Here is a 23,186-nt window from a genome sequence, read left to right on the forward strand (position 1 = left end):
ACTCTGATGAAGGTGAACACTTTTTTCATTTTCAAAAACGCTTTAGCGGCATTTGCTAATTCATTTTTTGCAACTCCTCTGCAACATAAGTGGGTAATAATATCATCATTCCTGCTTTATAGAGAAGCCCAGAGCTATTGCAAGAGTCAGCGACAGAAAAGGAGGGCAAAAATGGAAGCTGTAGATGGAGGTAGCTTTCTCAGTAGCTCTGACTTCAAAGCTGCTCTACTGTTTATGTGGGTATTTAAAACAACAATTATTTTTTTAATCATGGGGGGGGATGCTATGAATCAATGAACACCCATGTAATATGGGCACAATTTACTGCACTTCCATGTTTCCCCCCTCAAATTAAAATCCCCATATGCTTTCTAGAACATGTAAACAGTGATTTCATCATGTGGAGTTGAAATCATAGAGCACCTGACTGTGCAAAGCTTTAATAGAAATGGGGATTTAGGAAAACAGCATTTTCCATTCCATTCTGTGATTGCCACATGCAGCACTGCTCCCATTTCACAGCAGTTCCATCTTCTGCCCAAAACTATGCTATTCATGTCAACTTAAGGGAAGAAGTCCCTGAGAAGCATCCTGAAACAGAAATAAAGTACGTCATCGACAAGGAGTGGGTGAAGTTGGTCCACTGTGGCAAAATTACATAACTTATGTGATTTACATTGGGTGGCATTCAGCTAAGTTTACGCAGGGAAGACCTATTGAAATGAATGAACATGACTAATGAAATAATGAACATGAATGTGTGGACACCGTCAATTTTCACTCCCAGTTTCATTTTCATGTGAATTTTCTGACATCCCTACAGGGCAACAAAAATTAGACCTGAATTCCTTGTTCTTTCTCTTTGGACAATATTTCTGTCTGTGACAGGGATGTTTATATAGTCTCAGGTATAGCCACAGGAAGTGAATAATCACACATCTGGATCAACAGGAGTGTCATTTACATATGCAGACAATGGCTTGGAGCTGCATCAGGAACACGGAAAGTAAACAGCATGGAATGCTGGGAGTTCTGTTGTCTTTTCATAAGCAGTGTTAGCAATAAACCATAAGTGTGTTGCAGATTGGCTATGTTTATTTGGCAGAAGAAGAGTAACAGAAAAAAAATGTGTGTGCATTGTTTCAGGTAATACGACAACTACTGCGAATTCTTCAGCAATAGTCCGACCAACACAGGCCTCTGCACATGGGTCACTATCAACACCCAACAACACAGCAAGCAGTAGGTATTGTGTTTCTCTGGCTCACTGGTGAATTCATTGTAAGCCATACCTGAGGGTGAGAAAGGGCCACCATGGCTGTGAAGCAGGGCATTGGTTTGTGGCGAAGGTCTTGACTCACTGATGGAGCACATACATTGGACGCTAAAACCTCCCAGGTTCAATCCCCAGAATTTGCAAGAGACTCCTATGTGAAATCTTGGAAATCTGCTACCAATAGACCATAAAAGGTAAAGGTAAAGGGACCCCTGACCATTAGGTCCAGTCGTGACCGACTCTGAGGTTGCTGCGCTCATCTCGCTTTATTGGCCAAGGGAGCTGGCGTACAGCTTCCGGGTCATGTGTCCAGCATGACTAAGCCACTTCTGGCAAAACCAGAGCAGCGCATGGAAACACCGTTTACCTTCCCACCGGAGCAGTACCTATTTATCTACTTGCACTTTTGACGTGCTTTCGAACTGCTAGGTTGGCAGGAGCAGGGACCGAGCAACAGCAGCTCACCCCGTCACAGGGATTCGAACCGCTAACCTTCTGATCGGCAAGCCCTAGGTTCTGTGGTTTAACCCACAGCGCCACCCGCGCCCCACCAATAGACCATACTGAGCTAGATTAACCAATGATCTAACTTGGTACAAGGCAGTTTTTGATGTGTGACCCAGCTTCTTACCCCTGTGTTGGTGAACATGGGAGTGAAGAGTACTGGCGTAAGAGTGTTGGCTAGTCTTCATGCAGCCACAGATGAAATAAAGGCTATGTACAAGCAGGGCCTGGAATCTGTAGATCCACACCAGCTTAAAGTCTGCCCACCCCTGCAGTAAACCAGCATATTAATTGATGATGCTATCATTCTACAATATTTCCAGAGGGGTAGCTATGGTAATCTGCTGCAGCAGGAACAACAAAGAGGTCTGTGGCACATTAGCAATAAATCTGTTAGATCCTTAACACACTGCAAGACTCTTTTTCATGGTAGGCAGAAAAATGATGATGACAGACAGACAGTGTTGTATCTGCTCGCAAACTGCTCTCTGCAATGTCTCCACTGAACACATCTTGAGGAATAAGGTCATAGACCTGCATATGTAATTTTACAATCTATTGATACTTCATATATTTCAAAATAAATAGAGGAGAAGGAGAAATACTGGACTGGATATTACTTTTGTAGGGCAGTTAGTGGCATAATTCATATGAAGAAATGTTGTGGAACCCCTCTGTCCCCTAGATTTTGGAGAAAGGTAAAATGGCAAGGGATCCAATTTCAAATCTCCACTGTCTCTTTTGTTTTTGGCCCTCAGTCTTGGGGCTCAAGTGATAATAAAACCCAATTTTCTTGCACATGGTGCATCAGGCTAGATGAAGACATTTTATTTGGCATCTGAGCAGTTCTTTTGGGTCCACAGCTCAACTTTCAACACCTAAGCCTCTCTGAATATGAAAGGCCCCTAAGGAAGGGGAAAGTCTGGCCCTTCGGTTCTTTGCAGAAGGTCATGCCAGTTGACTCTCGCATAACTCAAGCATGGCTACCATCAGCCTTCTGCATAAGGGTGTCTTATGGGGAAACTGTGGCTCTCCTGATTTTGTTGGACTCCAACTTCCATCAGCCCCAGTCAACAAAGCCAAATGTTCAGGGCTGAAGGGAGCAAGGCCGGCCCACTCATGAGGTAAGGTGAGGTGACTGCCTCAGGCGGCAGCATCCACCAGTGCAGCAAATCCTGATGTTGATTTTTCTTCCCCTCTTGTTCCTGATGTAAATATTCCCTCACCCCCTTCTTCCCTAGTGGGGAGGGGGTGCCATTTTCGGGATTGCCTCAGGTGCCAAAATGTCTTGGGCCTGCCTTTGATGGGAGATGTAGCCCAACCAAATCTGGAGGGCCACAGGTTCCCCATCCTGGCTTTAGTATGTGAATGTGTCCATTATTATGGAATACTGTAGACATTTTGAAAAAATGTACCCATAAATAATTGCACACAAAGGCATCTCAATTAACCATAGTCTTTGGATGCACATCTTTTATTTTATACTTACCTACAGCACTAAAATACTGAACTGTCTGTCTCTGCTGTTACTGCACCAAATGAAAATTTGCTGATGTAGAGCTGATGCTGTGGGCTATGAAGAAGCTTTAGCTTTTGTTTTGCTTTTGCCGTTCCACTTTATAGCAGAAGTCCTAATGGATAGAAACAAAACGAAACGAAAAGCCCACAATTGTGACTCCTTTCCTTTTAGGTCATGGTGAAGTTCCTCACTTGAGGGTATCCATAGAACACAACCACCTATAATTAACCTGTACTGAAAGCTAAAGCTTGTGGCATGTAGGGAAAAGCTAATAAGCAAAGGCAGGCCTGTCTCTACAGCTTAGTTCATGGTAGTGCCCTGAATGAATACTGGAAGTTGACTACTTTCTTCCCATAGTAGACCAACCTAGAACAATACCATTGATGGTGGTTTTTATGATCAGCTTCAAAGCTGACCTTCTCCACCCATTCCAAGTGACTTCCTCAAGGGGTTTTGAGAAGAGGACAATGGCAGACGAGGCCTACCATGCCCATGAACTGCTTGTGAGCTTCCCACTAGTATCTGGCTGGCCACTGGAGAAAAAGATGCTAGATAGGAATTTGGTCTAATCCAGCAGACCTTTTCCTGGGTTCTTCACATTTATTTTGCCCTAACATTGAGGAAAACAGCTGTAGAAAAGACCGGGGAGTACTGCAGCATTTGGATTAGGAGAGGCAGAAAAGCTGTTGCTCACAGAACTACACAGTTTCCAGCAACCATAAAAAAAGATAGCTCTCGGGATTCTTTGGGGAAAGCCATGTGTTTTACATGTACGGTGTATATGCAGCCTCAGTCAGCAATGTGCAAGTGTTGGGCAGCTGCTGACTATTCACCCTTTCTGGCATCAGCAAACCACCCCCACCCCCCCAGATCAGCTCACAGCAGTCAGTGGTTTCTTCTTTTAAAAAAATAACTGTGTCACTGCTAGTCGGGATAAACAGAACAGTCTATTTCTGGCCTTTAAGTTTCAGGTGGGTTCATTCATAAGACCTACTTCATACCAATCTGTGGCTCTTCTAAAAATGTACCAAAGCCATTTTTTAGATACATATCAATGCATTTTATCTCAATATATACCTTTCCATATGCATTTTATCCTAAAACACTTTTTAAAAATGAATTTGATACTTTTCGTTGTCTAGAACAGCATTGTGACAATCTGAAGAATAGTTGCATTCTTATCAGTGTATTAATCCAGATGAGGTGAATTAGGCCAGTATGCCCCATGATTGTAAGATGAAGGGCAGGATAAAAGTGTACCAACTAAATAATTAAATGGGCATCAAAGGAAATCCTCCTCCTTCCCTGCCTGCCCCCAATAGCTTGAGCACTCCCTCGGGTAATAAAAGTTACTGATAGTCTGAAGAGGGATTGGCAGATTTTGCTGTGGGAAGATGTGCTTTGCAGCATATCTAAATCTCTCCTCTGAAAATCAGAATTTCAAACCAAGGCATTCCTGGCCCTTTTTCCTTTTATATAACTTTATATTCTAGGCTTTATATTTTCTACGTTGGTCCTGCCAACCTAGCAGTTCGAAAGCACGTCAAAGTGCAAGTAGATAAATAGGTACTGCTCCGGCGGGAAGGTAAACGGCGTTTCCATGCGCTGTTCTGTTTCGCCAGAAGTGGCTCAGTCATGCTGGCCACATGACCCAGAAGCTGTACGCCGGCTCCCTTGGCCAATAAAGCGAGATGAGCGCAGCAACCCCAGAGTCGGTCACGACTGGACCTAATGGTCAGGGGTCCCTATGGAATGATGTTCTTCAGGTATTCAGACATTGCGGTGCTTAGAACAAAACACCCCAAAGATAATCCCACCCTCTGCACACCCAGCTGATCTCTGTATTCTGCCAAAGAGGGCATCATACAACTAGCATTTCATTGTGAGGTCCATTGTCAAGTGCCAGAATCAGGCCTTTATTGTGACGGCGCCTACTCTTTGAAATTCACACCATCGGATAACCTCCATCCCTATTGTCTGTCTGGGAACTTGTTGAAAATCTTCCTCTTTTAACATGATTTTTTCACATCATTCATTGTTTATTTAATTGATTTTCAAATTGTTGTTTAAATTGATTTTTTTTCTAAATTGCTTTTATATGTGTAATTGTTTCATGAATGTTTTTATTGTATTGTAAATCATCTCAAGAAGCCTCTTGGGAAGTGATTCGTAAATGAAATAAATAACTATTATTATTATTAAGAATAATAATATTAATAGGCACGGCTTTTAAAGAAAAAGATGCAGGGACCTAAGGATGTTGAGACAACAGCTCTGCAGGATTACTCTGGTTTTCCCCACACTTGCATACTGATTATTCCTTTGACAAATATGTTTTGAGAACAGCAGTTAACACACTGTCATTTATCTTATCAAAATATCAGCAGGGACAGCTGAATCACCAGCACTGAGCTCTGTGACTTCATCTCACTTGGCTCTAAGAACTCCTGGTAAGACATCCCCTTTATAATCTAATTCATAATCAACTGTTGACAACTGGCCCATTAAACAATTATATGACTGTATTATAGCAGCGGTTTTGCTTCTGTGCTGCGATGTTGAGTAAAGCTTCGGTTTCCTTGCAGTAGATGCAAGGCAGAGGTTTTTCGTGGTTGATTTTTCCCTGTAGCTTCTGGTTGTCGGGTAAACTTGATGAAAGGCTTGCAGGGGATGGGTCCAAGGAAAAGCATCGCCCAGCATGCTCCAGGGAACAAAAAGAATAACCTTTCAGGGGATGCTGTCCTTTCAGTCGGTTTTGGGGCATCCATGTGCCTTCCTTTGCAAAGGTGAGTGCTCTGCTTGAAAAGCCATCCAGTCCCAAGCCTGGTTTAAATTGCCCACCAGCAGTTGTCATCAGGACAGGGGACTAAATAGGCACCCAGGTCACTATCCTCCCTGCTGTGTTGAGATTTTTAAAAAAGACTATTTCTAACTTTGCACCCATAAAACAAAGCAGCATGTGCACAATTTATGAAAAGCTGTGCTTTTTTATGGATAATGCATTTTCTGATTCCCACCCCACCCCCAATGCATAAGCATCCATACTGGTTGACAGACCTAAACTATATAGAGACCAATGCTCTACCTTGGTATAAGGCAAGTTTCTTCTGCACATATGTCATCTTGCAGCAGCCCTTGGGAAGGCTACAGATCCCAAGGGTTACTGCACCTTTTGTCCTGGCATGTTGCTACAAAGCATGAAGAGGCAGGGAAGAGATAGGGCTATCTCCCCATCTTTTCTCCCCTCTCCCAATGTGCCATGGCTACTCCTACCAGCCAGGTAAGTAGAGGAAAATGTTCTACAGATGGGAGCTGGTGGGGAAGTTGTTTTAGGAAGGTGGTTGTGGCGTTTGCCCTCCTAGCTGTGTGACATCATACTGGGTTCATAAGGAAAGGGTTAACTGATTGTAAAATGACTAACCAATGGGAACCCAAGGGGCAGAGTTAACTGTGTATAAGGTTTAAGCACAGAGGGGGGTTTTGGAAGAGTTAGAGTCAGGGTGGTTGAGAAGACAGTCTGGAGTTAGAAGAGACAGAGAAGATAAGTCTGTGGGTTGGGCTAGTCTGGTGTGAGAGAGTGAGAGAATTTGTTAAGAGGAGTCAGTCAAGCAGTTGAGATAATCAGTCAGAAGCTATTAGGAAGGTATAGGTCGGTAAAGAAACTAAGGTTAATATACTGACAGGAATATTATCTGAGAAACCATAAACTTGTTAATGTTTGTACAATAAACTTGGTGTGTTTTTTTGGTTCACTTTTAACAACTGTCTGGACTCAGTGTTTTACCAGAGAGTAACTGGTTGGTGGCAGCAGGGAAGTGAGCACAGTGGTGGCACAGGGATCAATAGACCGTTAAACGTCTGGGGACCCTGTGTGATTGCCACAGTGGTGGACTGGCAAAGAGGGGATTCACCTCTACCCTGCCTCTCCAGATTCACTTCCACACTATCTCACCAGTTCTCTCAGTGTCTTATAAAAAGTCTGGAATGGGCACTCAGAAAGAGAGAGGGAGAGAAACTGCCTTTGTTTCTGACTGCAAGCAGTGCTTCCTACCTAGACAAGAGTCTAAACCTTAGGGTGGTGTTTGTGTTTAACATGAGATTTCCTTCCTTACAGATCAACATAACAAGACAGCGACGACAACAAGGGCACTGCCCAGCGAGAAGGCCACTCAGAGAAGCATACAAGACACGCTTCAAAAAGTAACTGAAGTTCCAACTGAAAGTAAGTAAAGATTGTCTCCTATTTTACCTCCAGACTGCCAGCATTTTGTGGAAGGGATTCCAGTGAATATGGAAAATTTAGCAATTGACGTGGGTTAAAGTGCTTTATCCCCCTGGTGCATCAAATTCACTTCAAAAAACCAGTTTTGCACGTAGGGAAAGTTGTGGGGTAAATGCATTAAAATGTGTGGAATTAATAAATGATTAACAGGAACACCATTCTCCCATTCACACTGTGATTCCACTCCCCTTCCCTTCTTGCTTTGTGGCAAACCATAATTTGATATTATATATACAAAGCAGCAAACTTTCAGCTTGCCCTACAAATCTGAGTTGATAATCGGGACTCATATAAATGAGTCACATACGGAGCAGCCAGTCTGTGCTTTAAGTTCTTGAGATCTTCTACTTTTGTCCTTTTTTCATTATTGAATTTCTATCCCACCCTTCCGCCCCCAGGAGCCCAGGGCAGAAAACAGAAACACAAAAACAAAGCAAAAACATTTTAACACTGTAAAAACAATTTAAAATCTGTTACAGTTTAAAACATCTAAAAATAGTTACAGTTAAAAATATTCTTCCATCCAACAGTCTTAGGGGTGCCACCAAATGCCGGGGTAAACAGGAATGTTTTCAAATGCCTCCTGAAAGCTCCAGGTGTTCAGGATAAAGGACCTTCCCCACAGTGGGTTCATTTGTAACCACTTTCAGCAGGTTTTATTTCTATAATTTGGAGAACTGGGAAGTTTAGAACAACATACGTATGTGTCATTTTTTAAAAATGAAAAAGTGTAGATCTTGTTTGAGCTCCTCCACCTCCAAATTACAAAAACATACTTTGTGTATTTTAGCATCCCCTTTGAGCAATCAGTCAGGAGCGTACTTGAGCTTAGCTTCATTTGGTTGCCATCCAAAAAGGAAGGGGGGAAAGAAACAAACGGAAGAAGACTGCAGTTGTTTAGTCAAAGGGCCATTTGAGAACACAATGGAGGGAGGTTGGTTTGGGGTCTCTGTCTCCCATGCCATCTGCTGGTCTGTTAACCACCTACTAGAATGAGGCAAGGCAGCGATGCAAAAAAGAAGGGAAAAATTAGGAGGCTTTCTCTCTCTCCGCTTCATAGCTCATTGCCCAACAACTTATTCCAGACAATATAGCCCTCCTCGTTTTTCAGTAATGAGTCTGGAAGTCTTCCCAGATTCTTTTTATAGGGCAGCTGCCCCTCTAAACTCACGGCCCCCAAAGGAGCATGAGGTTGACACGGAAGAGGCATAGAACAAGTTCAATAAGTCTGCCAGTCATTGTCAATTTCTTGGGCTTTCTATAGCGATGACTGATGCAGTGCAAATTGCTCCTTAAAGGCGAACTGAAAACCATGATACTGTTGACCAGATATGCCTAACAGCACAAGGATATAAGCAGCAGCTTGAGATTACTTGTCCATCTAGATAAGCACAGTAGTGCTTATTCTGACTGATGGCAACAGTCTGGTGGCTACAGGAGATCCTTTAGGTCAGGTCTGGAGAACCTTTGGACTTCCAGGTTGCTCAACTACAAACCAACTTCAGCCCTAGCAAGCATGGCTAATGTTGGGGGATGATGGGAACTCTGATTCAGCAACATCTGGAGGGCCAAATGTCCCCTTCACCTACTCTATGTGACCTTGGGAGATACCAACAATTTAACCTGTAGCTTTATAGCAAGGGTGGGGAGAGTTTTTGCAGCCCAAGGATTGGACTCCCCCCCCCCCTTCAGGGGAACATGGCAGTGGCCAAGACAACAGTGAATGTGGCCAATGTGAGCATTTTAGCTTTTTCCAAGCCTTGTTGCTGAAGGATGGTTACCCATTCCCTCCTCTGCTGCTTTTTCCAGGAAGACCTTCCTTTCCTCTGAAGCTATGAGTATCCTGAAAATGGCTCCATCACACTGCAGTTAGGCTTGGAAAAAGCCTTCCATTGGTTCCAACAGAAGGCTTTCTTCAAGCCTTGTTGCATCAGGGAGGGGCAGATGAGACTCTGTTGGCTGTGGGGGGAAGGGTGGCAGCAGGAGCTCTGTAAGGCCTGCAAGTTATATAATAATATAATAATAATAATTTATTATTTATACCCTACCCATCTGGCTGGGAAGACCCAGCCACCCTGGGAGGCTTCCAACAAAGTATTAAAATACAGTGGTTATGTATTTTAGTGATTCCACACCCTTGTTTTACAGGCCTTTGCAGACAAAGTTTATGTTCTGCTACCGTGCTATAGGGCATTCAATTCTCGGCCATATAGCAAACTTACCTTTCACAAATGGGGGGAAAGGAACCCTAGGAATAAATATAATGATCACGATTCACAACAGAATTTATAGTAAGCTTGCAGTCCTTTGATATGCCCTATTTTGGTAAATACTGACAAAAATATAGGAATTAAAGCATCTCAGAAACTTGAGGAGGTTAATATGTGGGCTTTTTATTTTTAAAAAAATTCACCTGGGATTCAGATAATAAGGTAAAGGTTAGTGTGGACTGAGAAATGCTATCACTCAGGAAAGAAAGTAAAACAGATGCATATGTTTAAGAGAATAACATCACCTAGAATGTAGGTTTCTTAAGTGTGTATGAAAATTCAAGAAAACATAATAATGGATGCCAGATTATTTTTCAAATAAATAGTATCACATAGTAGGGAGGCAGAAAACTGCTGACCAGCATAAGATTTTGGTTAATTCAATAAGGTTGAACCTGGATCAGCAAAAAATGTAATCTAGTTTTAATGAGACCAGCAATGTCAATGAAGAGGGCTATAACAAAATCCCTGAAAAGCATTAAATAAAACATATGCTATTGGGGGGGTGAGTGTGTGTGTGTGTGTGTGTGTGTGTGTGTGTGTGTGTGTGTAAGGGGGGAGAGATCTGTAAAGTTGAGGTACTTGGATTTAATTCAGTCTAAATCTCTTGGAAGCAAATTATATTTAGTTGGCTTAAATTCTAAGCACACAAAATGGAATCAGGGGAGTGAAATTGGGTTATATCCAAGTGGACTGGGCTAATATTTGAGTTATAGATCGTTCCTAGCTTGGGATGGAAAAGAAATTTGATTCAGTTCATATTTAGAGCCATATCTACCTGATTTGCTTTTTAAAACAACACATGAACTGAAGCACAGCCATCCTTCTCCAAATTTTTCAAGGAAGTTCATCGCTCAAGCAGTATATGTACACTTTAGGGTAAAATGTGCAGACCCATATATTACTGAAAATAACATGCAAAAATGGGAAAACAGATTTGCAAAAATGTGTACATTAAGCAAAACCAGGTTTTCAAAGTAGTGATGTACGGAAGTGAGAGCTGGACCATAAAGAAGGCTGATCGCCGAAGAATGGATGCTTTTGAATTATGGTGCTGGAGGAGACTCTTGAGAGTCCCATGGACTGCAAGAAGATCAAACGTATCCATTCTGAAGGAAATCAGCCCTGAGTGCTCACTGGAAGGACAGATCATGAAGCTGAGGCTCCAGTACTTTGGCCACCTCATGAGAAGAGAAGACTCCCTGGAAAAGACCCTGATGTTGGGAAAGATGGAGGGCACAAGGAGAAGGGGACGACAGAGGACGAGATGGTTGGACAGTGTTCTCAAAGCTACCAGCATGAGTTTGACCAAACTGCGGGAGGCAGTAGAAGACAGGAGTGCCTGGAGTGCTCTGGTTCATGGGGTCACGAAGAGTTGGACACGACTAAACGACTAAACAACAACAACAAAGCAAAACCAGGGCTTTTTTTCAGCCAGAACTCACTGAACGCAGTTCCGGCACCTCTCAAGTGGGCGCCGTTGTCATTCTAATAGAAGAAGGGAGGTGTTTATAGCGACTTACGGCACTTCCTTTTCTCAAAAAAATAGCACTAAGCAAAACTGCGTACAAAAAGGCGTCTTTTGGGAGAAATTTCTTACTAAAATGCTGGTGAATTTTCCAAAGACAAAAAAAAATAAAAAATCGCAAACTACTGTGGAAATGTGGAGAACTGACACTGGGAAAATGAGAAGGGAGAGAGGCGGAACCAAAGCAGCTTCTCTTGTCAGAATAGTATCATAATAATTGCTCTTAAGTCTACTGGTGACTTGGAACAGGACAGCAGTGGGATGTGGAGAGATAAAAAATTTGCAGTTGTGTTCAACTGCTAGCTGAATTCTTATTTTTAAAGCAGAAACCATGCAAGTGAATGTTTTACTTTAATCACTGTTTTTCTTTCTCTTAGGCAACACTGCAAATGCACACGCTGAAAAACAGGATCACCCCTCTTATACCAGTAAGTACACTGAGTGTGGTGGTTTTACGGCAGCTGCCGAAATAAATTTGTCAGCAACTTAACTTCAGTCCTAGATGGACAGTGAACCTAATTACAGAAAGCTGTCTACCTGCCTGCATAACAGCTATCTGCAAGAGAGACAGGCTCTAATGAGAGCAGAACTGACATCGCCTTTCACCCTCTGAGCCCTGAAATTATTCTTGAGGATGGAGGTCAAAGCCTCAATATCATGCAAGTGATAACCCTGGATCAGGTCATTCTTACAGAGAGCATGAACGGGGGGGGGGATATGTCTGCCCAATAACATCACAAATACAACATAAATCATAGAGAATAATTAACAAATCATCAGTAAAACAATGTGTGGCATTTGCCTCCTATCAAAGGCAGCAGTTCAGTCCTGGGCAAAGAAACCCACATACACACACACACAAACATAACGTAACAACATAACATAGCGTAACAACATAACATAACATGCACACACAATGCAATGCGCACACACAAATTGGAATTTTACTGCAGTTGCTGCTGACACTTTTTTGAAATCTCACCCTTAATTCCCCTAGGGAAAGTGTTATACACCTTTAGGCCTGTCAAGGAAGGGTATATACGGACTCAGGCCTCGCAGCAAGGATATTGCTGTTTACTGCAGAGGCCTTTGGAACCGGGGAGGAAGTCAGGTTATGGTCTTTCATAATGGCTGTAAGCCTGCCACCCAGTGGTTGCACTGGAAAATAGGGAAGCTGGGAGATTAGGTAAAAATTTCCACTGCAGGCACTGTGTAGAAAGTGGTCAGGGCGGAACATGTTTTGCGTGTTTTTATTCTTTTAAAAAAGAATCTAAGATGTTGGCATGTATGAATTAAAACAGTTTTTCTCCATTGCATGCAGCCATTATTTTGCCGGTCATCATTGCCTTGATAGTCATATCCCTTTCCGTATTCCTTCTGGTGACTTTGTACAGAATGTGCTTGAAGACAACTCCAGGTATCTATTCAACTTTTAACCAAAAAATAAATAAATATTATTTTTTTTGAAAAATATATAAAACGGGTTTGAATTATATTTCCCGTTGTAATTTCAGCTGCAGCATATTTGTTAGAATATTTTTGAACTGATTAGGATTTTTTTGCGATGCCTTGCTTTATTTGTAATCATGATGTCCAACATGTCATCAACCAACCTCCTTGCCACAAGAGGGAGCTGTCAGCAGGATTTTGGACACCCCACGGTTTGCAGAAGAACAGGAAACGAGTCCAATGAAGACTGAGCATGCTCAGTCTTTGTAGAGTAATGACTGATTGCAGAGGGTAGCTGTACTGCAGAGGGTAGCTAGAACATCAGCTCTATTCACAGCAATATTAAATTGCAGATCAACATACCCATGGCTAAAGAAATAACGCTTTGGTCTCCCTTCCCTGGGGGGGTTGTCTATATGAGTTTGTATTTTATTCTGTATCTATGTTATGGGTCATTGGACCGTAATAAAGATTATACATATATATATATATATATATACACACACACACACACACATATATATATATATATATATATATTCAGAGTTGCAAGGGGGAATAGGGGGGATTCAATTCAGTTCACATTTAAAGACGTTTCTGCCTAATTCACACTTTCTGAAACAACATGCAAACCAAAACAGAGCCAGCCTTCAAAATTTACACTTCTCAGAATTTTGTGATGCAGTTCTCCTGCCAAGTAATGTGTACAACAATACATATGTTAGGGTAAAGTGTGTGACAACATGCATAGATTAGGGAAGATAACATACAAAAATGCACTATAAGTATTAGGGGAAATATACTTTGCAACTAATATGTATATTAGGCAAAAGTACATACCAGAAAACAGAAAATAAGGGTGTAACTATTTAGATTTGTTTTAACCCACTCTGGGGCTTACTGCTGAAGGCCGGTAATATTTTCACAAAAATGTTTTCATGAGGGCTTTTACAAATCACATTTGTTAACTAATATGGAAAGGTAGAGAACTGAAGTTTTGAAACCTGAGGGATTGTGAGAAACTGTAATTCACATATTTACTCATCCGTACTCATAAAAGAGACGGTAGTTAGGCTCCCATTCTTATTGCTCCAGAAATGGCTTACAACTGTATAACCCTAGCAAGTAAATCATTCCTTATTGCCAAATTCAGTGAAAGCTCACATTGCATGATTATTCTGATATGCAAGAAAGAGAAAATCCTGGCATGTGAAAGAGTTACATGTGATGGAGAAGACTAGGTAGGAATCTTACTCCCTGACAATTAGCGTTGGGATATCCGTATCATGTGAATTTCCTTCTCCTTTCAGAGAGACAAGAAAACGGAACTGAACAGTAAGTTGTTTTCCTTTTTCCTTTCCTCCCATCCTATGTTAATATAAAGGTGCCTTATGGAAGCAGTCCCTTGAAGGCAGCGAGAGCCAGGATGGTACCCTCCAGATGCTGTGGGGCTCCCCACACCCATCAGCCCCAGCCAGCATGATGAGAGTCGTAGCCTCGTGTTGGCTACCTCTGCTATAATGGTCCAGGTTTTGAAAATAACTAGGCCATTCTGCCACTAGTTCAGCTATCTTGCAATTCCTGTCCCTGCAACCCAGTCGTGCATGTTCTTCAAATTCAGAAGAACCCCACTGTGGCACTGGCTTTCTGACAGTTTCTTTTGAGATACACATCCGTACTTATCAAGAAGGTCTTGACATCTCTACAGTACATGGTCAGGGTCATTCCCATAAATGAGAGAGAGACGAGAGATTTGCAGAAGTCCGTTCACAAAAATACACTCTGACACGGTCCTTCTTGATCTGTGTGCATTGCCTCTTCATATTTGTCACTGTGTGAGAACAAAACACACCTGATGTCTGCACAGATTCATGCAGCTTTATCAGCGTGTCTCCTCTATTCAGTAGCTATCAGCCTCTGTAATAACCAGTGTGGGCTTGTTTGGGAGATAAAACTTCAGAATGAGGGCAGCTGGGAAGATTGATTTCTATCACTCCCCTGACAACACAGAGCCAGGCAACATCATTCTTCCATAACTGCTTCATGGAATCATGGAGTTGGGATGGTCAACTGCAAATGCAGAAAATTGGCTGCTACAGAATCCCTCATAGCCTTTTAAAAGGTTATTAAGCCTCTGCTTGAAAACTTCTACCACTTTCAGTGCTATTCAGTCCCACTGCTGAGCACTCTATATACTCTGTGGTAGCCAGTCTCCATTTGGATTGGTAGGGCAGAAGACAAGGAGACCGACAGTAGGTGGCGCCAGAGCCAACAACAGATTTGTTGTTGTTTAATCATTTAGTCATGTCCGACTCTTCATGACCCCATGGACCAGAGCACACCAGGCACTCCTGTCTTCCACTGCCTCCCACAGTTTGGCCAAACTCATGTTGGTCCCTTCGAGAACACTGTCCAACCATCTCGTCCTCTGTCGTCCCCTTCTCCTTGTGCCCTCCATCTTTCCCAACCTCAGGGTCTTTTCCAGGGAGTCTTTTCTTCTTATGAGGTGGCCAAAGTATTGGAGCCTCAGCTTCAGGATCTGTCCTTCCAGTGAGCACTCAGGGCTCATTTCCTTCAGAATGGATAGGTTTGGTCTTCTTGCAGACCATGGGACTCTCAAGAGTCTCCTCCAGCACCATAATTCAAAAGCATCAATTCTTCGGTGATCAGCCTTCTTTATGGTCCAGCTCTCACTTCCTACAACAGATAGTGCCAGCTTGTTCTCACTTTGACCCCTATTGATCTGTGTGAATCTTCCTCCCTGTTGAGTTCTAGAAGGCTAAGGAGGAGGAAGCTGACAGCCAGGACCTCCCAACCACCTCACCCTTCCCACCCTCCCTTTCTCCCTCCCAGTAAGCAGCAGTAACTCTGCTGCCAGGAGGTCATGTGAGCACCACCCTCACAGTCTGCTACAGCAGCCTCAGGACCACTCCTTGGAATGGGAGTAAGTAAGAGGGCAGGCAGAAGGGCATATTGAAGTTATTGGAACAGTGTCCCATTTGCCCTAACAGACATGCCTTTGCTGTTCATTCTGCCAGGAAGTCCTTCCTCACATTAATACAAATTGTGTCCTCCCTAAAAGAGGGCATGTGTTGCGGTGAGACCTGGAGACCAACCACCTGTGTTGTGGGTGGGTAAGATTGGTCAGCCACAACACCCAATTGGTAGGTCCCTTAATGTTGGGTTCAATCTGGCCAATGGGGCGCAGTCTAAACGGATCAAGGGACCTATATGCACGTGACCCAGAGCTTCCTCTTTTGGCGTGTGCATTCGGAACACCCACCCACATCACCCTACTTTTAGGGCATTTTGCGATTGACCTTGCTATGCCGTCGTGTGTCATCTGTTGTTGGGTCAGGGGCACGGCAGAAATTTCCCCACTTGGCTGATTGGCAGTTGCCATTTGGGTTTCACCTGCCACATAGCAAATCGTCACAACTTGTAAGGTTGTGGATAGGCACTGGTTCAGGTGTTAGGGATGGGAGAACGGTCTCGCCATCCCTTTGTGAAAGGTATTCCGTTAAAGGAATCCAGGGACTCAGCTGGTTTGGTCAATCCCCAAGAGGGGGTTGTGCCAGTGTCTGAGTCCAGGGGGGCATCTGGGTGGTGAACATAGTCTGTTCCTGGCTTTTCACCTACCCAGGTGTTCACCCTAGGCTGACCTATGCTGGTGCCCTGGGTCAGCGCTGCAGGGAGCTAGTCGAACCAGAGCCTATGCAACCACTCACCTTCTGTAATCAATAAAGCTGTGGCCTAAATTCTGCCAAAAACCAAAACTAAAATTTGAGTCAAGTGTGTCCTTATTTAGGGGGGAGGTGTCTGGGTCTGAACATGCAAAATCCCCTTTCTTATAATTTGAATGACTTTTGTGTTGTAAATGTATTTGGCAGAAAGAGTCCCAGGTAGCTTACTATCGCCAATACACACCTAAATTCTGTAGCAGCAGTGACTGTTCCCAGTTCTCAAATGGCCCATACCTTGTCCATCCTTGTTTATATTGTTGTTTTTTTTAGAAATCAATTATGTGCAGGAAGAAGTTGCCTTTTTCTTTATTAAGTCCTTTATTTGCTGATTCAGGTGGACTTCCTGGAGAGGTTTGGCACATTCCTCTGCTGCTGACCCAAATACCAAGCTATACTCTCTAACTACAATAAAATTCTTGACAACTTTTTTCAGCTCCCTGTTACCTCTGGAAGATCTTTTTCAAACTTTTTCAAACAGTATTTGCCAAATAGTATTACGAATTTAGTCCATTTGGCTATTCTTTCAGACAGAGTTGGTTTTTCCAAAACTCTACTGTCCCTATCTGGTTCAGAGAGTGCAGTTGCTGCTTACAGTAACTTAGAGTATTCATCTTGAAAATGCATTGATACAGAACCTGTTTCCTTCACAAGGGGTACTTCTAGACTCTTGCTATTTGGGGGCTACAGTATTCAGCCATAGATTGGCAGATTAAGGTTGCACAATTAAAGTTGATTCCATGCTTTTGAGCAACAAATCTATCCCTCCCTCCCCCCAAAATTGATTTTTTTTTCTGATAAGGAAAAATACACTGAAAAGTGTGAGATAACTATTGTTTGATGCAACATCCAGCTCTGTCCCAGAAGTTGCAGGTGTCCTCAGTGGCCAGGAGTTTCTTTTACCAACTTCAGTTGGTAAGACAGTCCTGGCCATTCCTGCATTGAAATAACTTGACCACAGTCTTATTTATTTAAATACAGTATTTATGTACTGCTTGGATCGGCTAAATTGAATCTCTTCTAGAAATGTACTCTTTCCCCCTCATGATTTAAATGTCTCCAAACACCTTCAACATCTCCCAACAGAGCCCCATCGGATAAAGAGAATGTGAAGCTTATTTCCGTGAAGACAACTTCTCCAGAAAATGGTAAGTCATGATTGCTCATCACTGCCTATACTGGGAACTAGCAAGAAGTAAAGGGTGGGTTTCTTTAAAAATGGTTAAGTTTAAAGGAAACATCTTTTTTCTATTACCATTTCTATTTGACTTCATAGTTGGCCTGTGGCACTCGGGGCAGAGACCCATGTGACACAAATTTGCATTAAATTTGCATATTCTAAATTATGTGTGTAAGTGCCTCTGCTGGGTGAATTGAGTCTCACCCAGTAAGTTTCTCAAAAGCTACAGAATGGGGCAAGAGGTTTGGAGCCCAGCTCAAAAAACCTGAAGCTCAGCCCCTCTAACAATGCCCACAGCACATCCTCACCATGCCCAGCACACCTCTGAGGCTCCCCAGAGCAGTCATACTTTTCTCTATTTACTTACCGTTACAATCCTTCCCCTCTATGGCTGGCCCTACCATGAGGCAGAGTGAGTCTGCTGCCTCAGGTGGGCGGATGCTGTGGGAGGCGACAAAATATATTGGGTCAGCCCTGCTCCTTCCTTCCATTACAGAATTCAAGTAGGTATATAACAGGAGCAAGCCAGCAGTAAACCATGTCACGCAAGTTGGAGTTCACTCTTTATGAGCAAAAACACGACCTGCACAGGAGTGTTAGGCCTCATGAGCACAGCAACTCATATTCAGTAGGTCTTGCCCCCATGAAGCGGTTGCTAAGACTGAAGGTCCCTGTCTCCCCACAGCTGCCTCCCTTCCTCACTAGGATTTTTTCCAAGCAATCAGAGACTCCACCCTTTTCATGGCACTCCTGGTTCTGGGAGACAAGGGGGAAGGGGAGACACCTGTGACTCTTCACCAGCCTGATTCATTTCTGCCTTTTGGCCTCTCTCCTCCCATCCTCCTGCTTCAGCTTCTGCCTCTGATTCAGGGTCTCTTTCTGCCACAAACTTTCCCAGCTCACTAAGCCCTGTTGCCTCCTCAGCTTCCAACACCTGCTCCGAGTCTTCTCACCTCTTTGTTGTCCCACCAGCACTCCCCAGGCTCTGAGCCTTCTTCCCTTGGGGGTTCCCCAGCTGGTTCCTCCTACCATTCCTCTGTGTCCAACCAGTACAAGACAGTATACCTGTGGTTCTCAGGGACTCACTCATCCCTGCACTGACCAGACCCACACCTGAGCGCCAGCAAGATGGTTCCTTCAGACCAGACCCTAAGATTGATTATCCCACTGAAAAATCCCTAATAAAGCCTTCCCAAAATTCTAGGACTCAGTAGAACGCAGTTCAAAAACCACTACTATAGAGTTATCAAAGTATTCCTCTTAGCCTTGGTGATGTCTAACTTGCAGCAACAGGAGAATCACACTGACAGATTCTTTATTTTTTTAGGAAATTGGGAATGAGCTTCTAATGCCTCTGGGAGCTTCTGAATCTTCCACCTTGGCTCTGAGTCCTCTTTTTGCAGAGCAAAAGCTTGATAAACTCGTTACTGAACAATGTTGTGTGCATACTATATTTGGAAGAGAACTGAGTCATAACCACTCGAGAAACATTATTTTTCCCCGCTTCCCTCTCACACTCCAGCTAATTTGATTCATATTTAATAAACTTTGCAGCTGAATTTTCAGAAGTTTAATACCTTTTCAGCTCACACACATTTCCATAAGTATAAAATCCACTTTTGCCTTTCAGGTCATGTGGAATGTTCAGGGTTTTTTTCCAGGAAAAGGGCTTGAAAGTAAAGGTTCTTCTCCCTCTAAATCCTCCTTGGACGTTCCTTTTTCATATGTGTAATCACATTCACCTTTATCTGTGTCTTCTGAAGGAGCGAGGCTAATTTTTTGAGATCTGTACACAACCCAGGTCAAAGCAGTTCCATAACAGCAGCAAATGCACAGAAAGATGGGCAGCTGCCCAAAAGGTACAGCTTAGTTCTGTGTCGAAGTGTAGATTTAACAAATAACCATGGTTTAAGAAAACTTAACCATGGTTATGGGTTATCTCTGCTCTGGTTCACACAGTTGCTGCTTGACTTGGGATGCGAATGAAATTCGATTCAGTTCTCATGCAAAGGTGATCTTTACATCCACATTTCCCAAAGCAAAGCATGAACCAAAACACAACCATGCTTTGAAATTCGCACTTCTCTGAATTTGGCAGTGCTATTCTCCCACCAAGTAATATACATGGGTAAATAAGCACAACAACATGCATGTATTTGTGAAAATAGAACACACAAATGTTAGGAGAAATTGCTCTGCAAAATATATTAGGCAAAATTGCATATTAGGAGAAATTAGCATAAAAATTATGGTGAATTTTCGTGATGACTTAAAAAAAAATCACTAACTGACGTGGTAATGTGGTGAACTGAACTTCAGATTAGAGGTATTAGAAATGAAGAGAAAAATTACAGATTTGCCCATCCCTATTTTTGGCAAAAAATAACATAGGCTATTGACCCCATCAGTCATCTCTGAGTGGTGGCACATCTAGTACCTGTTTTATATTCAAGACAGTGAATTAACTGTGCACTGTCCCCTGAACCAAAGCACAACCCATCCTCTCTCTTTTTTCCTTGATCTGGGGGATGGGGAGAACTCTTGCAGGTCTGCATTAAAAGCCCTGCCAGAAAGCTCCATAAAACCTTGTTAATACACCAGTGATGTTACCAATATCTGTTTGGGGCCTGAATTCCTTAACTGTGATTCAAGAGACAGCGCAATACCTATGTAAGCATAATAAGCACCCCACTGGATCAGACCAAAGACCTATCTAGGCCAGCATTCTGTTTTCACCATGGCCAACCAGATGCGTCTATAAGCAGGATGTTAGCACAATAACACTTTCCTGCTCATGATCTGTAGCCTCTGGCATTCTGTATGCTGATGGTGCTAAGCAGATTTGGTTTTCACCTAATATAGTTTAGTAAGATTTCGTATTATGCTTTACATCTCCGATATATATCTACTCCCCATTAACATTTATTTTCCTTCTGGGCCAGGAATGTCCAGTTTCTTGAATCTTTCCTCATACGACTTGCCTTTAGGCATGTCATTACCTTTGGAGCCCTTCAAACCAATGTGAGTACTCCCATTGGTTACAAGATTTCAAGCAAGGTCCATGCATTTGACTGTGTGCTTAGAAATTTGGTCTAAATTGATGCCATGAAGGTTGAGCTTAAGTTACTTCCAGAAGACACTTACCGTGGTGGTGGAATATATATGTGTGTGTGTAGAGCTACATCAGGGAAAGCCAATGTGGTGAGACCTCCAGATGCAGTGGACTACAACTCCCATCAGCCCCAGCTAGCATCACAAACTATAAGTGATGATGGGAGTTGTAGTCCAAAACATATCTCTGAGCTACCTATACTTGGGAAAAGATTAACCTTCGCCCCCCCCCCCCCATTTTTTTAGAACTACAAATGAGTAGCTGAACTCATTTCTAATTATGCATCCATATGCAATGCAGACATACTAGATTAATATGTGGGCCATATTTCTCTGGATAGCTCTCATTTCTGTGGCTCTCCTCCACTGACTGCAATTGCCCATGGCTAATACAGCAAACTCTGTTGTGATTACGTCTTTGTGCCCAACTAATTGACATGCACTTCCTCTTTCTTAGGCGATCAGGCTTCTCAAGGGAAGAATAGAACTCGGCAGCAGAATGATTCGTCTTCTTCACACCTTGGCAACAAACGGGTATGTTCAAGACCTTCCATTCGCTAAACATGGCCTTGATATTTCTTCTTGTCAGTACTAATCAAATGTTTTTTGCTGAGAAAGGCAGAGATTCCTTTTCTTAGATAAACCTTCAAAGGGTTTGGAGCAAATTCTGCTATGGGTTCCTGAACTACAATGGCAAAGTGGATATGGTGCCGTTTGGAGCTTTGACGCATTGGGGCTTACAAGCCCTGGAGAGAGAAAATGGAAGGTTGTTTATGGAAGTTTTAGGTAGAAGCTGGGCAGAATTGAACTTGGGCCTCATAAGACACTGCATAAAGGTAACATGGCACCTCCCAGCTGTATCATGAAGCAGAATACTTCATCAGCTGAGACCATCAAACAATGAGTTTCTTCACTCCCACTGGCAATGACATGGGTGTGAATCACAGGTGGAGGAATTCAAAGTGTGATGACCCACCCAACTTAAATGCAATGAACTATTTGAAGTACAACCAGGAGGTAGAAAACTTGCCACCAGAATAGTTTGTCATGGTGTAGGTCAGGGATGTCCAACCGATCAACCATGATCGATAGGTCGATCCCTGGATGATCACGGTCGATCTTGGTCGATCATGGGATCTCTATCGATTGGTGAAAGAGAAAAACAATAGATTTAAAGCCCTGCCCCCCTGCACTTTGTTCCTCCATTGCATCAAATGGGCAGTCTTCAATCATCTGTTGCCGACGAGTTTGCATATGGAAGTAGTCATTACTGCTGCATTGTGGTTTAAATTTGACTTCCCCCCCCCCAAAAAAATGGTCAACTACTTTGGCCTCTCCCCCCCCCCATGGGTAGATGACTTCCAGTATTTTTATACTGGGAGTAGATCACACTCTCTTGGGAGCTGGACGTGCCTAGTGTAGGTAATGTCTCAACTTGTTCTTAGGTTGTGGTTAGGAAGGACTTGGCTTCTACATTCACGTGTCCTAGAGATGTTAAGATAAGATAGAGTGGTGGGAATTTACATCTCTCCAAAGTACTGCCCATATCTGCAAATGAACCAGCTCCATCTAAGAATTTGAGCTTTATAACTGCAGCTTGATACAACAGGGCTCATTTTGTTTTAGCACACTAAAAGCAGCCTAGCTGCCCTTCCTTTTATGGACCCAGAATAATCTTTCTGGAATAAATAACCCTGTGTAACATTGCCGTGTTTCAGGCGTGAAGCCATCCAGTTTCATGAATTCCTCCTGGAAGGAGTCACTCACCAAAGCGGACATTCCAATGGAGCAGGGTGGATTCATGGTGTCTCCACATCTACAGACAGAATGTGCACACTTACTTCATAATAGTTTTATCTACAAATTGCCACTTTCCCCCCTTATATGCCTGCTGTTTTTATATTTTTTTATAGTGGCTCTGTTAACTGGTGTATAGTACATATTTATTGATTTCCCCGTATGTAAAAGCACTGAAATGTTCACATTTTATAATACTAATGTTAAATCGATATTTGACTGTTGGTGAGAAATTCTGTATAAATAAAAAATGTTCTGCCTGTAAAGGGGGGGAAAGTTAATACATTTTCTTGTACTTCCAGTTTTTCAAAAATACTCATACCACATGGAGGGCTTTGTGCAGGCAGAACTGCACACTGGTGTCCTAACTTTCCATCCATAAAAGGAAGGAGTTTGTGGAATGGAGCTTTCCAACCACTCCCTTCCCTTTGCAGTTCCCCGTGCCCCCAGAAAACTCTGCTCCCAGTGGTTGGGGAAGAGGCAGTGTGGTGTAGTGGTTAAGAGCGGTAGACTCGTAATCTGGTGAACCG

At 42.9% G+C, this 23,186-nt stretch overlaps 1 protein-coding gene across 2 annotated transcripts in view; it reads left to right on the forward strand.

Moving 5' to 3' along the window:
• The window catches only part of EMCN (endomucin), a 37,996-nt gene extending 15,055 nt beyond the window's left edge, over window positions 1-22,941 (forward strand). The window contains exons 3-12 of one of the 2 annotated variants that reach the window (XM_053403967.1): window positions 1,147-1,242; window positions 5,684-5,749; window positions 7,414-7,521; window positions 11,757-11,807; window positions 12,701-12,796; window positions 14,139-14,163; window positions 17,655-17,716; window positions 20,691-20,769; window positions 21,317-21,393; window positions 22,578-22,941. In XM_053403967.1, coding sequence (XP_053259942.1) covers window positions 1,147-1,242; window positions 5,684-5,749; window positions 7,414-7,521; window positions 11,757-11,807; window positions 12,701-12,796; window positions 14,139-14,163; window positions 17,655-17,716; window positions 20,691-20,769; window positions 21,317-21,344 — 611 coding nt within the window. In that variant the 3' untranslated portion in view covers window positions 21,345-21,393; window positions 22,578-22,941. The remainder of the gene's footprint in view (window positions 1-1,146; window positions 1,243-5,683; window positions 5,750-7,413; window positions 7,522-11,756; window positions 11,808-12,700; window positions 12,797-14,138; window positions 14,164-17,654; window positions 17,717-20,690; window positions 20,770-21,316; window positions 21,394-22,577) is intronic. The other variant, XM_053403966.1, reaches the window with a different exon arrangement.
• Window positions 22,942-23,186: the final 245 nt, after the last annotated feature.

The sequence above is a fragment of the Podarcis raffonei genome, chromosome 9 (assembly GCF_027172205.1).
Source record: "Podarcis raffonei isolate rPodRaf1 chromosome 9, rPodRaf1.pri, whole genome shotgun sequence".
NCBI classification, from domain to species: domain Eukaryota; kingdom Metazoa; phylum Chordata; class Lepidosauria; order Squamata; family Lacertidae; genus Podarcis; species Podarcis raffonei.